This window comes from Diprion similis, chromosome 6 (assembly GCF_021155765.1).
Source record: "Diprion similis isolate iyDipSimi1 chromosome 6, iyDipSimi1.1, whole genome shotgun sequence".
Taxonomy (NCBI): domain Eukaryota; kingdom Metazoa; phylum Arthropoda; class Insecta; order Hymenoptera; family Diprionidae; genus Diprion; species Diprion similis.
Genome location: NC_060110.1, coordinates 7,898,209 through 7,911,980, shown reverse-complemented (window position 1 = coordinate 7,911,980; position 13,772 = coordinate 7,898,209). Strand labels below are relative to the sequence as shown.

At 37.5% G+C, this 13,772-nt stretch overlaps 1 protein-coding gene across 1 annotated transcript in view; it reads right to left on the bottom strand.

The window, feature by feature from the left end:
* Window positions 1-1,037: 1,037 nt before the first annotated feature.
* The window catches only part of LOC124407005, a 38,631-nt gene continuing 25,896 nt past the window's right edge, over window positions 1,038-13,772 (bottom strand). Inside the window, exons 3-5 of the mRNA XM_046882771.1 lie at window positions 3,496-3,581; window positions 2,444-2,568; window positions 1,038-1,654 (exon numbers count right to left, since the gene is read on the bottom strand). Of these exons, the coding sequence (XP_046738727.1) occupies window positions 1,103-1,654; window positions 2,444-2,568; window positions 3,496-3,581 (763 nt within the window). The 3' untranslated portion in view covers window positions 1,038-1,102. The remainder of the gene's footprint in view (window positions 1,655-2,443; window positions 2,569-3,495; window positions 3,582-13,772) is intronic.

The following is a 13,772-nucleotide window of genomic DNA, read 5'->3' as shown; positions in this document are numbered from 1 at the left end:
CAAAATGTACGTGCAGCGTACCTAAAATAGAATTCCTCGCGAGACACACCCGCACGGATAATAGTAGATTGTGCACTAAGGAGGCAAAGTAGATCTTTTACGCCGAGCGTAAGTCTGAAATGTGAGTTGTAGCAAGGCGAAAAAGACTGCCTCCATGGTGCATGCGATACTTTATGTAACAAACGTGTCGTTTACTTTTTTTTTTATAACGGAGTACAATAAAGAGAACTTTCAAGTACTAGGACGTAAAAGTGCACTTCTACGTATCCCGATGCTTTGTCTTGTACTGTCGTTGAAACGATTACTTTACGTGCGGAACGCAGACAAAAAATGACGCGTAAGCCATACCGACGTTGCATAAAAATAATTGATCGATTCAACTGGACGAATGAGTAAACTTTCATTTCGTTCATCTTTCAGTGTTACTTTCGAATAGAGGTTTGTATATTGAAAAATAATAATTATTAAACTTACATTCACTTGGCAAACGCTAGACCAAAACGCGATTGCTATGATAGCTACTTGTCAGGGTTAATTTGTATACTTCTGTAGTAATATTATAATTGCTGCCAAATAACTACATCAGTAAAGTAGATCAATTAGGATTTTCGTTCTAAATGAGAAAAAAAATTTGTACCTATAAAATTTCCGTTGCATTAATTACGACTTTACATTTTTTTCGCATTTATATAATAAATTTTTCATTTTCGAAAATTACAATTTTCACCAGTCAGTTAGAGTTAATAAACTAACATCGTGTAAGATTTCCGTATAGTCTCGTATCAACTTATCGAATTTTCATTTTTTTTATTTTGTTTAGATTAAATTTCGTTAAAAAAATTTTCCCTCGTTATTGAGAAAAAAAAAAATTTCTACCAGTACAGTAACCATTATACCGTACGAACAAGAAAAGAAAAAAAAATTCTCTCGAAATCGCATTTACCGAATTATTAACGACTGAATCAATCAATTATATATTATCATTTCCCTACGCCATTTTCAAACAACAACAACAACGAAAGAAAAAAAAAGGAGAAAAAGAATAGTTTCGAAAAAAAAAAAAAAAACCTTGTCAAATGTCAAGGCGTGTTCGATTTCGTTACTACACGAGGGTTGACAGCTCGTGAGGACTGTTCGTGTTCGCCGCGCTGCTGAGGTCAAGGGTCGCGGTAGGAAGACCGGGGCTGACGCTACCGCTGACATCCCTCGCCAGAACGTGTGATCTGTTGTGTTTGTGGCTTGGACTGGGTGGCGAGAGATTCCCGGGGGTCGGGGGCGTGGCGATATTCCTATGGGAGCCGGCGACGATCTGTTGAAGGTGACTCTGCGCCCCCGCAGGTGTAACCGAGGCATGATGATGGTTGTGGGGATGATAAGGATGACCGCGGCTCCCGTGTGTGCTGGGCAGCGTGGCCGTTGAGTGAGTTTGCGGGATCGCAACGGTTTTCTGGCCCCCTCGACTCACCGAACTCAAAGCCGATTGGTTCAAAGCCCCCCTTTGACTGTGATGCTGACTCTGTCCCTGATGCTGATGATGCTTCTGGTGATGCTGTTGCTGCTGAAGCTGTTGCTGCTGCTGCATTTGTTGCCTCTGCAGCTGTGCAGCCGCCTCACACTGTTCGCGGGCCAACGCTTTGATCGCGTTCGTCTTCTCCTGCGAGAAGAATAAATATTATTGCTGGGAGGATGTTGTTATTGATTTATTTTTTTTCTTCTATCTGTTTTCTTTTTACCGCTTTTACTTTTTCATTGAGTTTATATTACAGGTTACAGTTTACACTTCTGTTATGTTTAATCGGGATTAATGATTAATCGTCCATGGCGCCAAAGCAATCGTATACGCGCATACGTGATATGTAAACAGACGATCTACATACCGAGAGGAAATGGTGAAACAGCCAGATTGAAAGTTGGACCGCGCATGCGTGAGCTTTTTCGTCTTTTCATGCATATAAGTGATGCGAAATTTCTAAGCTTAAGCTGATCTCAAATAGTTGATGTAGTGTTTAGGGAGGTTTGTCAGACTTTACTTTTTAACTAACCGATGACTGATCACTGCTGCTAACTATAAGAATATAATTTCAATTTGCCACTTGACGTGAAAGAGTTTGACATCAGTGACACCACAGTTTGACAAGTTGGCTCTCCTGCCTTACAGACGAAAATATTACCATGACGCGATCTCGTTGACCAATACAGTTCGATTTTTTTACGTTTGCGCATTTGGTCATACCATTCAGCCTGTGAAGTTTCACCGTTTCTTCTTGGTATACAAATATAATAATTGGATCTATTGAGCGGCTCGTCGGCGGCGGCGTCGTTTTGCGGGTTAAAAGCTGTCACGCTTCGAGATATATGATCTTTAGCTTGGGTGGGAGGGAAGTGGGGGTTATAGGGAAATTGGTATATTGATAAATTGGTGATAAATTATTGTACGACTTACCCTCTGCCACACGAAGACGTTATGGACCATTGCACAGCCGCAGAATATTATGCCAAGACCGATAAACACCGACGTTACTATCGCTGGTGTCGATTGAAACTGTACAAACGTATACAGTATCATACCTGCATGGGGAGAAGAAAAAGAATAGACAGTAATTGACCATTCGAAGTTTATATTATATAACGGGTTTAAATTTACGACATCATAATTAACTAAGGAAATACCTATACAGAATTCTTATAGAAGAACAATTAACTACGAGTTCTTTTTATACACTTTAGTATGAATATTTACTATTAATGGATGAAGGGAAAAGTGAAAAAATTATAGAGAAAATGAAATTGTACAGTCGCGAATACGTAATTTTTATCTCGGATTATACATGCAAGACCTTAAACCGAAGGATGAATAAGTATCGAAGTGGTTTCTGGGCTATGCTTATACCTGTGTGTATTGAAAATCCTATGAAATTTTTGGAACATCGAGAAATATTCTGAAATCTTCCATAAAATCTTACAGAGCCTTACTGGAATCCTTATTAAAATCTCGCAAAAACTACGGAATTTTTACGAAATTGTGTAAAATTTGTTTGAAATCTTGTTAAAAATCTTTTGAATTCTTTCAAGTCTCGCGAAAATTTCCAAACTTCAAGTTTATTACATTTTTACATACAGACCCAAGAGAAGTCGAAAAATATAGGTGATGTTCCTGATTCGTTTTGAAATTATATGAAAACCAAATAAAGAAAAGAAAGAAAAGCAAACGTAAATATATCGCTTTCTACCGCAGCAACTACGCTAACTAATTCCCATTCATTTTTCAGTCACGTTTACGTTTGAACACGCGTTACGCGTTCCGCGTCACGAATACAATATCGTCTTCACACTGCCATTCAACCAAGTGTAATTATTTATGCTGCGAGTCTTTATGTATGCCTGGATACCTATGACCCCATCAATTGACCAAATATACACAGGGTGAAGATAGGAATTACCGCATCCAATTATGCTGCGATTATGATAATATCTAATATAGCGAACTTAACTTACCAGTCAGAAATACAGGTATACTGATGAAAAATCCTCCGACAGCGCAGACTCGGCTTATCGAGGACTTTTGCAGGTACTTATTCGTCCTGCAAAATAAAAAAATAATAATACGAATCAGTATTATAGGCAATTACCTTCATTCAATGACCCGAAAGTTAATCGGTCAAATGAATAAATATCAAGATGTCGTAGGTCTGACGATTCATGCCGAATATAGCAACAATGGCAATTGATTATAAAAGTTTTTTGATTACAAGAAATTTGTAGACTATTTACTCAGGGAGTTCATTATCCAACATAGTATCTGTAGAGAAAATTTTTTCATGGTTATGAGTTTTATAAGCAAAAGAACTGAAATTATGGTTACCGATAAAAATATTTCACTTTAATTTTTTTACGCACAAAGTAAAATTAGTTTACATCGTGAGTATGAAACATAAATTTTTGTGAAAACAATAAAAAATTTGTTGATCACAATAAATTGGCCGGTTCAGACGAAGAGCGAATGGACCATCCCGTCTGAATCACAAGTTAGGGGAAAAAAGCACAAAACCGTTTATAAAATGTTCGGCAATGTTATTTATACCGATAATTTTGAATAAGAACAGAAAAATATCCCTACTACGTACAATATAATAGAAGTGACTCTGAGCAACTTCAAATAACGCAAAAACGTATATAATTATATCATATTAATAATTTTAGAAAAGAATTTATAATTGATACACCTTTTCAAGTGGTTTAAAAAAACAGATAACTCCCTCCTTAAGAACCTTCTGTTTATCCACACTCGGGGATAAACTAAAATAAATTATAAATACAGATTTCAATACCGACTTTTACCGACGCATAGCCAAGAAGAAAACCTTTTTCTAGAATGGTCAATCAAAAAATATTGGCATTGAAATCTGTATCCAGAACCGGCCTTGTCTACCTATTTAAATTGCCTTAAATACACATCGAGAAAATGATATGAAAGAATTGCTAATAAATTATTAAAAAACCTCACTCTTTTCAATAATTTTTCGTATTGGATGCAAAGGGCCGACGTAACTGTGCGCCTGCGTACCTCTACGCACCTCGGCCGGTGCAACGACCACGCTGTTACTCAGCCGTGCGGGATCTCCGTTGCGTAACGCAAATGTAACTGTAAATGGGACAAGTGTAAGTCCATTCCTCTCTCGTTCAAGATCATATACACCTGTATATGCATACGTGTGAATCGCGTATATACGTATAGATACGAGAGTCTAACCCCACCCGAACACGTCTGCAGCCTGATGCCATGCCTTCGCTGCGAGATCCCATCTCGCAACTATGTTCTGGTAGGCTGTTTCAGCACATATACTGTTAAACGCTGTGTTACATTCGGCGAGATTCCTCCTGTCACATTTTTCTTTTATCTAGTCTTTTTCTTACTTTTTTTTTATAATTTTTTTACACGGGTTATACTGCAGGTACTCGATTTAATGTGTACCTTAGACCCCCTGCGTTATTTATTTGGTGAGAGACAAGTGTGTTCTGGATGTTTCAGGGGTGAAGCTGACGTGAAGCAAAATTATTGAAAAAAAACTGAAAGAACTGAAACAATCGAGTTTTTCAGTATCAAAGATATTCACCTCATTCGAATTATACTTTCACGATCTCGATGAATTTTACGTCAAGTGAGTAAATTTTACTCGAATTAAGTGAGAGTTTCAAATTATTTGAATAGTATTTATTTTTTGACGAATATTTATTTTAGTTATTAGTGAGAAAAATTCGACTGATAAAACCGATACCTTGGTCTTAGAAAATTTATTAGATTCAAGTGCCGTCGTACAATTCTAATAAAAAAACTGATTTATCGAATAAAGTAGGTAAGACAAGAAAATATATGCACATTATTTGTAAAAAAAAAAAAGTGTTTCTCTCTGCAGCTGTGTGCTCATGGTCGTTTATTTGTTGTAAATAAGTACCTACTTCGTTCATTCAGCGTAAGTTATACGAAGCATGTGATAATCCTGCTTCAAACGCATGCCGGTATACAGATATGATGAAATATTTGAAAATAATTTTTCATAAAATTCACGTTACATCCCAATTTCAATTTGACCCTTCGGACCTGCCGGGCGTCCGGACCGCCCTGAAGGTGAACGAGGAGGAACCAGTCGGCCCTACTCAAGGGCCAGAAAGGTTAACGAAGGGCGAAGCGCGGCACCGCAACACACCGTGATCGGCAGACTTGGGCGAAATTTTTTACTTTGCATGATAATTTACGCGAGCGAAAAATCCTCCGGTTCGCATGAAAGTATAGCTATTATAGGTATGCATTATAGTACGTATAATAATAAGTAAGTGGCGTAATAAAACGGTGCGTGTGCATCTCGAGAGAATTATTGTTGCAGCTTTGATGCAACGAGGTGTTTGTACATGCAATCAAAGAGGCTTCGTACCGTGGAGAAAAATGGTGCGATAATTAGAAGGGAAATAAAAAAGTTCAATTGAAATTTTAGCCAAACAATATGCAGGATTGTCGAATTTTTTTATAAATTTGCTGCCGACTCTTCAATTGCAATACAGTGACATTCTATCACTGATATTAAACTGAACGTATAATTGCAAGTTTCGTGTTTCTTGCTTTTATTTACTTTTTCACCATGATTTTATAGTCAACATTTAGTTATTGCTGTCAAATTTGTTGCTTCAATTTTGTGAAGCAAGAAATAATATTTTTCAATCGTATCTGGGACACGACAGCCTCCCTAAGCCGCGGTTACTACTTTTTGTGGTTTTTATCATCAAATTCATTATTTTTTTTCTACTTTAAAGAAATTCACCGAAATATTACCAAAACTTGGAAAAAAAATGTTTTTCTGGAGTACGACGGCCCCCCTAAAAAAAAATGGTAAAAACAAAAAAATAAAAAAAATTTGGTCAAATTTTTTTGGACGGCCGTTGTGCTCCACCTTTTCCTATTTTCTCATCGCCGCATACATAGTGTAAAGTTCCAGAATCATAATATACACAATCCCACAATTTATAACAACCACGTCGATACATTAACAGATAGACGTGCACTGTTTATAGCTCCCTGACTCCAACAGCTTACACGTATGATCTACACTTACGTTATGCATACAAGACCTTCCGGAACGACTAATCTGTAAAAAAAAAGTAGGGCGCCTTGTAGATGTTTAGCTGTGCGTGCGATTATACAGAAGATGCACGCTGCCGCGATTGTTGACATTTTCCGGATGGGTTTTTGGGAGGGGATGAAGAGGAGCCGTGGCGCCAACTTTTACTCCACCTTACTCGAGATCCCTTCTACACCGACAGAGCTTTGAGCTCCGTGCGTCGCGTGCCTCACGTGTCTCTTTGACGTAAGTAGATACTATACGTCGGTATGTATGTATTGTATATATAATGTATACAATATGCATGCGATACACTTGATATGCTCTGTTCCTCGAATCGGATGTACAAAAAAACCTGTGAAATTATTGGTAGAATAACTCAGATTTGTAATTGATTTATGACGATCAGCTAACATGAATTTTGAATTCTACTTGAGAATTAATCGAAGATAATTTTCGGGAGTTTAACTTGTAATTGATTTGAAAGCACTCGAAGTCGTCGAATAAATTCACACTTGAGATACAGTGAAATCACTTGAGTTTGTCATTACGATAGAAGAAACTTTTGAATTCGAATCAATGATAATATATCTCCCTTTGATCATACATAAGCGAAATAAGCTTAAAAGAAAGGGTGCTAATTGAGTCAATCATAAATTTTGAGGTAGATTGTCTGGAGCTTGTGTGTCAAAGTTAAAACATCCCTAATCCAACAGTATAACAAATAAGCTAATTGAATATACTACAATATACTATACAAACACGACTTGGCCTTAATACCAGCAATCCTGTTTACACACGTGACTTACTTCACATACAGACAAGAAGAAGACGGGCGACCTAAATTACAGTGAAAATGAAGTCATGAACTAACAAATTTATAGCGCAACATGAGTGAGGGGTTGATCTCTTCGTAAATCCTTTCACCATGGCATTCCATACGATTTCGAGCGTTAGATACCCCGCATATTAATCGTCCGACGAAACGTCCGACACTGCGAAATGTACTTTGAGTATATACACCTGCAGACCACCAATCAACCAACCAACCAACCAACCAACGGTTGTATTTCCTGTCCCGATGCGGAAAGAGGAGGCGATTAATCTGCAGTGAACTGACAGATCGACCTGCGAGAGCATATCGGCAAGATCTATGCGCGTCGGTTTGGCCTAGGATCTGAAGAGGAAGCGAGAAGGTTGAGGAGGGCCAAGAGGGAGCGGGAGGTGGGATGAAGGGTCGGCGACCTCGCAGGTACCTACGGTAGCAGCCCGCAGTGGCCGCGCATCCGTGGGAATATTTAATGGCAGTGTTATAAATGAACCTACCTCATTAAACCACCATATACGCGCCTTCGAGGTTCCATAACGCTTTGAGGTTATGCTCAATTTTTATCACGCATTTACAGCTGGTCCCAGTGCAAAAATTCGATGATGGTCGAACGCGACAACGGTAATCGCGAACTTCGAACATCACCTGCTCAATCGAATATAATGCGCAACAACGAAGTGCAGTATCTTTTTTGGTCGAGGAGGAGCCGAACATCCGGATGCGCATGCGTCAAATCAACTGATTCGATTGGTAGATTCGACCGATTCGCACCGAGTTTTTAGTCTGCTTACCAGGTTGACCAACTCATCGAGAGTTGCAGCCACAAGATGGCTGTCAAAATTCACAATTCGGGGTTACGTTGAGTTAAGAATTTGATGAGTCGGAATGTTACGATCCACACTCAGGTCATTATAACCTCGAAATGATTGTACGCATAATGACAGTTCGCGTCGCGACACAACCTGCAAACGATGTTGGCCAGCCTGTCTAAACAGACGAAAATAATAGCGCATGCGCAATTGAGTGTTCAGTTTCCTGAAACTGTTACGATATATTTAGTGTAGTTAAATTAACAGATGGCCATCCACTATTCGGACAATATTCCTCTGATGATCACAAGTAAGGCGTTTCGCGAATTAATGTAATATCAAAGGGCATAGTTGCTGCAAATGGAATATTTACTCGGCCAGTTTTCATGTATTAGATACTATTACATATATTTATTCGAATGATGTCAAATTGAAAACTTGGAAAAAATTTTTTCGCGTATCGCGTCCAAGTTGAATGTTAGATATATTGGGTGCAGAAATTACAACTAACAGGGAATACGCCAATTATTTTTCCCCTATATAAGCAACGATTCTACGTCACACTTGCACTGTTTCGATGCCATAATAAATTGTACAGTAATTGAAATAAGACTTCTATGACTCAAGTCTACAAGTGATAATTAATTGACAAGAAAATATAGCAAGTGTTGAAGAAAAAAAAATTCACATCATATGTAATACATATGAATTATTTCAGAACCATTAGCCACTATTATACAGGTGTAATCAATAATAGCATATCCAAATTTGCTGTAACAGTTGTAGGGATTATGTATTCTGAAATTGCTGTTTGTGAATACTAAAATACTATATAGAAAGTAATCGAGAAGGCTATTATACAAGAGAAGTAAATTTCATAGTTGTTTCAAATATAGTAAAACTAGCTATAAATTTTTTTCCTCCAGTGAAACGTGGATGATCGTGGATGCACATCCATAAATCCGGCTCGCGTCGGCAACCACAGGGACCCGATAATTAGCCGCGGCGGCGAAACAGTAAACAGGCCAAGGGTTTAACACGCGCGTGGATTTCAATGAATAACCAAGAGCGTAGCTGATTGCTGTGAACCGCGGTCGTTTTAGCCTTACCATGGGACATAAGCATTGCTTGGATCTTATAAACTGTAGGGAACAACCGCGTATCAGCGAATGATCTTGGAACACCGTGTCGCTGAACGCGTGTCGCTTCCCCGGGTCAAAAGGCTACGAGTCACCGTCATTTTTATCAACTTTGTTTACTCATTAATGCATTGCGGCATATTTGCCCAGAAAAAGGCATTTGATCAACGTTATTCTTAGTTAAAGTTATAACCGTACTAACTATTCGAACAAATTACTATTTTATTGTGGAACAAAGAAGAACTACTAAGGATATTAGTTAAACTTTAGCCAACGTTAAAAATTCAATACAACCCATGAGCGGTTTGAAAGGTTTGGTTGACTTTATGTGAAACTTTAGTTTAACTTGAATATAATAAGATTGAAAACTTAAGTTCACTGTAAAAGCTTAAATTGAACTTTGGCTGAAGATTGAAAACTGGGATTAATCTTACTAGATTAGAAACTGCAGTAGACCTCGATATAAATCAACACCTTAGCTTAACATTGGGCTATTCAAAATCTTCAATTAAATCAAAAATTCAGTTCAACCGTACGTAAGTCGACCCATGTCTTGGATTGAACGTTACATGTGACTAAAATCTTTAATTGTACTTCAGGTGACTATAAAGTCTTTGGTCAAGATACAGAGGATTGAAAATGGGACTAAAACATGCCCATATTTTAATATCCGTGTAAACTATATCTACTATACATAAATACGCCACGTTTTTTTATCAATGGATAATGGAATCGAGCAATTGTCCTCAAGAATATAATAAAATATTCCAGAAAATGCGTAAGGACTGATTGGACGTGACAAGACAGCGAAGCAGAGGAGCTTCTTTACCAGTATAAAATAAAATACGAGTTATTATCCATACCAGCGATGTTAGAAAGTTTCAATTTTCACTTGGTACATGGTAAGAGACCCTAAAAAATGGTACACATACCAAGAAATTGATACGTAACACCGTTGATCCAGACTGACAATAAGCTGATCGAAAGGTTTACGTAGGAGCCGGTATAACATCGGCTTCCAACTCGATTCGATATCTACGATCGAATCTCGTCCAGAATTAATTCCTCTATACGGCTCGAAACATTCCTTGAATTTGGGTGAGAAGGAGGAGGCAGAAGGGTCGTGGATTCCAGCCGGCCCGAAATACCTTTGGATCTCCATAAAATGACCATTCCGACCGATCGGCCATCCGATTGAAACACGAACCATCGTTCGTAGTACACCAACGTCCCTCTCGATCAAGTATTATGTAAACAATAACGACGCGTTATCTCCATGCTCATCAGTAAGGGTATAACGATAAAGTACTTATTGTTTTATTAATGGGGGGGGGGGTGATAATAAATTTTTTTTCAGATCATATATATATTCACTTCTTATTGTTGTTAGTCTTACATGATAATGAATCAGGAATGTTTGATCCAAGCTGTTCGCAAGGTGTCGAATCGAATGAATTTATGCGTAAGAGAATATATTACGTCACAATCGCAAATTTTCGAGAAAACAAGTTTTGCTAAATATTTAGCACGCTTCAGCGTGTTGTTCAATTAATTTGTAGAAAAAAAAAACGTATTGCAAATACCGATATATGATCTCAAGCTGATAAAAAATGTCCTACAACGAAAAAAAAATGTAACCATCAATGCGCAATCAAGGTATAAGGTTCATAAATGCTAATTTTATACAACATGCCTAATGACTACAGCAATTTTTTTACACACGAATGGGTTATGGGAACGGATGAATGAACGATCAAATATTCGGGTCTTTCGGAGAAGAATTAGTTCTTAGAATTTTTGTTTCCCGACCTTGGGCACTAAGAAGAGAAAGCAACAAATGGAGATTCTGAATCGCTATTGAAAAATGGACCGCAGGCGACTGACGAATTATACAGTCACGGTGTATGAATCGTGTTCTGACTAACCCATGACGTAAACTGTGGAGATTTGTTTTCCCTTTGCAGATTAGCAAACGTAAAAATTGCATATAATTTTTTAGTATCGTATAGAAAATAGATTAATCACAGTAGCGAAATAATTTTTTCAACTATTTTTCACTTATTGTTAAATCAAATACGAAATTGAATTTCTCTATGAATTAACAATGATACCCTTGAACGAATCAACATTTTAAAAGTAATTTGTTTTATCCAAAATAAAAAACAAAGGAAGGAACAAGTTTGCTTTACCATATCCGGTTGGACATAGGATGAATATCAGTTTCCTCTTATCTCATTGTCAGTAAATGTCGTCGAATTTTCAGGCGCCAGTTGTACGCTTTCATATGTACTGTGGCGACGAATCCGGAAACGGGAATCATTGCAAGCGAGCTTAATACATGTCATACATATATAGAAGTTTCAGGAATAATGACGGAAGTATAATATGAATTGATTGCGCGGTTGGTGAGTTATACGGTTGTTCTTCTCGAACGGAAGTACTAGCGCGCACGAAAGAGGCTTCGCGCCAGCTATGGTCAGATTCAATTACTCCCACGCAAGGCATTTCGGTCGTGTGGAAGAAAGAGCTTTGAATCATATAATACTCAAGCCCTTCAACAACTACTATGTATGTTATACGTATGTCGATACGTATGAAGTATACCCCTGAGGTGAAAACTATTTCAAAAGAATTTACCAAAAGCCCTGGATGCAAATGAACCATCTTTGAAAATTTGGTGATCATTTATTGAAGAGATTACAAATAAATTTGGAAAAGTGAAATTATTTCACAAGATTTTAAATGACACCTCGTTAATATGAAAATTTTTATGGAATTGATAATGTCGAGAGATTTCAGAAGGTAGATCTCGATAAATTTTTCGTTATTGAATAGTTTTTTCCGATATTTTGAATGTTTCCCAGAAACACATTCCAAACTTCAATAAATATACAAACTTCAATGATTATAATCATCTGAAGAATTTCAAAGATTATTCAGGATTCCAAATAATTTCACCAGATTTCACTGATCTGTGTTAATTAGTAAAACTATTTCATTGAGCTTGTGAAAAATTTCTTTCCTCTGTCTCTCTTTTTCCCCCTGTCTCAGTAATCACGAGTTTCATAAAATAAAAATACCAGTAACTGCTCAAATTCAATCAACATCGACTCGTTACCGCTCGTTACTGCAGTTCCGAAAATGGTAGAAAAACAATGATCAATTATAAATTATTCTATGAATATACACTCCCGATTCTATATCACATCAATGCACGTGTAAACATCTAGGCTGTATTCAAACGAGGTTTAAAATGCAGTAAAGCAGCGTATAACCCAAGCCTGAACGAAACGTCCGATGAAACGTCGAGGAGTTCAAAAGTTGGTTAAACGAATCACCCGTATATTGTACACCGGGACACGCGCGTTCCTCGCATTATTATACTTGATGCATTCAGCGCGCCCCGAAGACACGTGAGTATGCAGCTATGGTTGTAAATTGAACGTAGTTACTTACTTAGATACACACCGTTGTCATCGTCATGCCTGCTTGCCTGACTGCCTGCCTGTATTTAACCATTATAATTGTTATTCCAGTCACCAAATCCATGTTATCTTGGACTGAAAGTATCACTAAATGGCTAGCACACCGAGACGCTGCGAATACATTTATGGTGCTTGGTACAAAAATAACTGCGAAGATAAATACATGTACATAAAGAACCAGCGGCGTGATCTACAAGATACCAAAGAAGACGAGACAACCGGAAACGAGGGCGATCTTCAGTTCATTAAAATTGATCTCAACTACGCCTGTCACGTGATTTACGAAGGGAAGAAACAGAATCGGTTGATTCAACCAAGCGAATGAGTAGATGTATGTCTCGGACAACTTTTTTCTTCCGCAATTACCGCGACAAAGAAAATAGAGACGCCTAAAACGGAGAGTAATTAAAGGGAAATAATTTTCTTTCGTTTTTTGTTTTTATTTTTGACAGATATTTCTGCAACAGTGACAAAATATATCAATATATTTTATACTACAATTAATGTTTAAATAGGCCGCTATAAACGCGCAAGATTTAAAAAATCTCATCTGGGAATGAAAATATCTGCGTAGCTAAAGTTTCGTTGGATTCTCTTTCTGCGCAATGCCAATTTACTCCGTTTTTCATTTATTACAAGTACATATTATCATCAATTCCGCAGGCATTAATTTTGCAAAACGCTGAGTTGTTATACTGGATGTGCCAACCGTTGAATTTGTTTTCTGGCCAAAGAATGTCGACTCATTAAAGCATCGTCTTTACTACATGAATGTAAAAGGCTATGTACTAAGAATATTAACGGCTAATGGTAATGTCGAATATTTTCGTCACATCAGATAACAATTACCTAGTTAAACGATTTACCACATCTGGTTAATGTTCTCTATATATGAACTT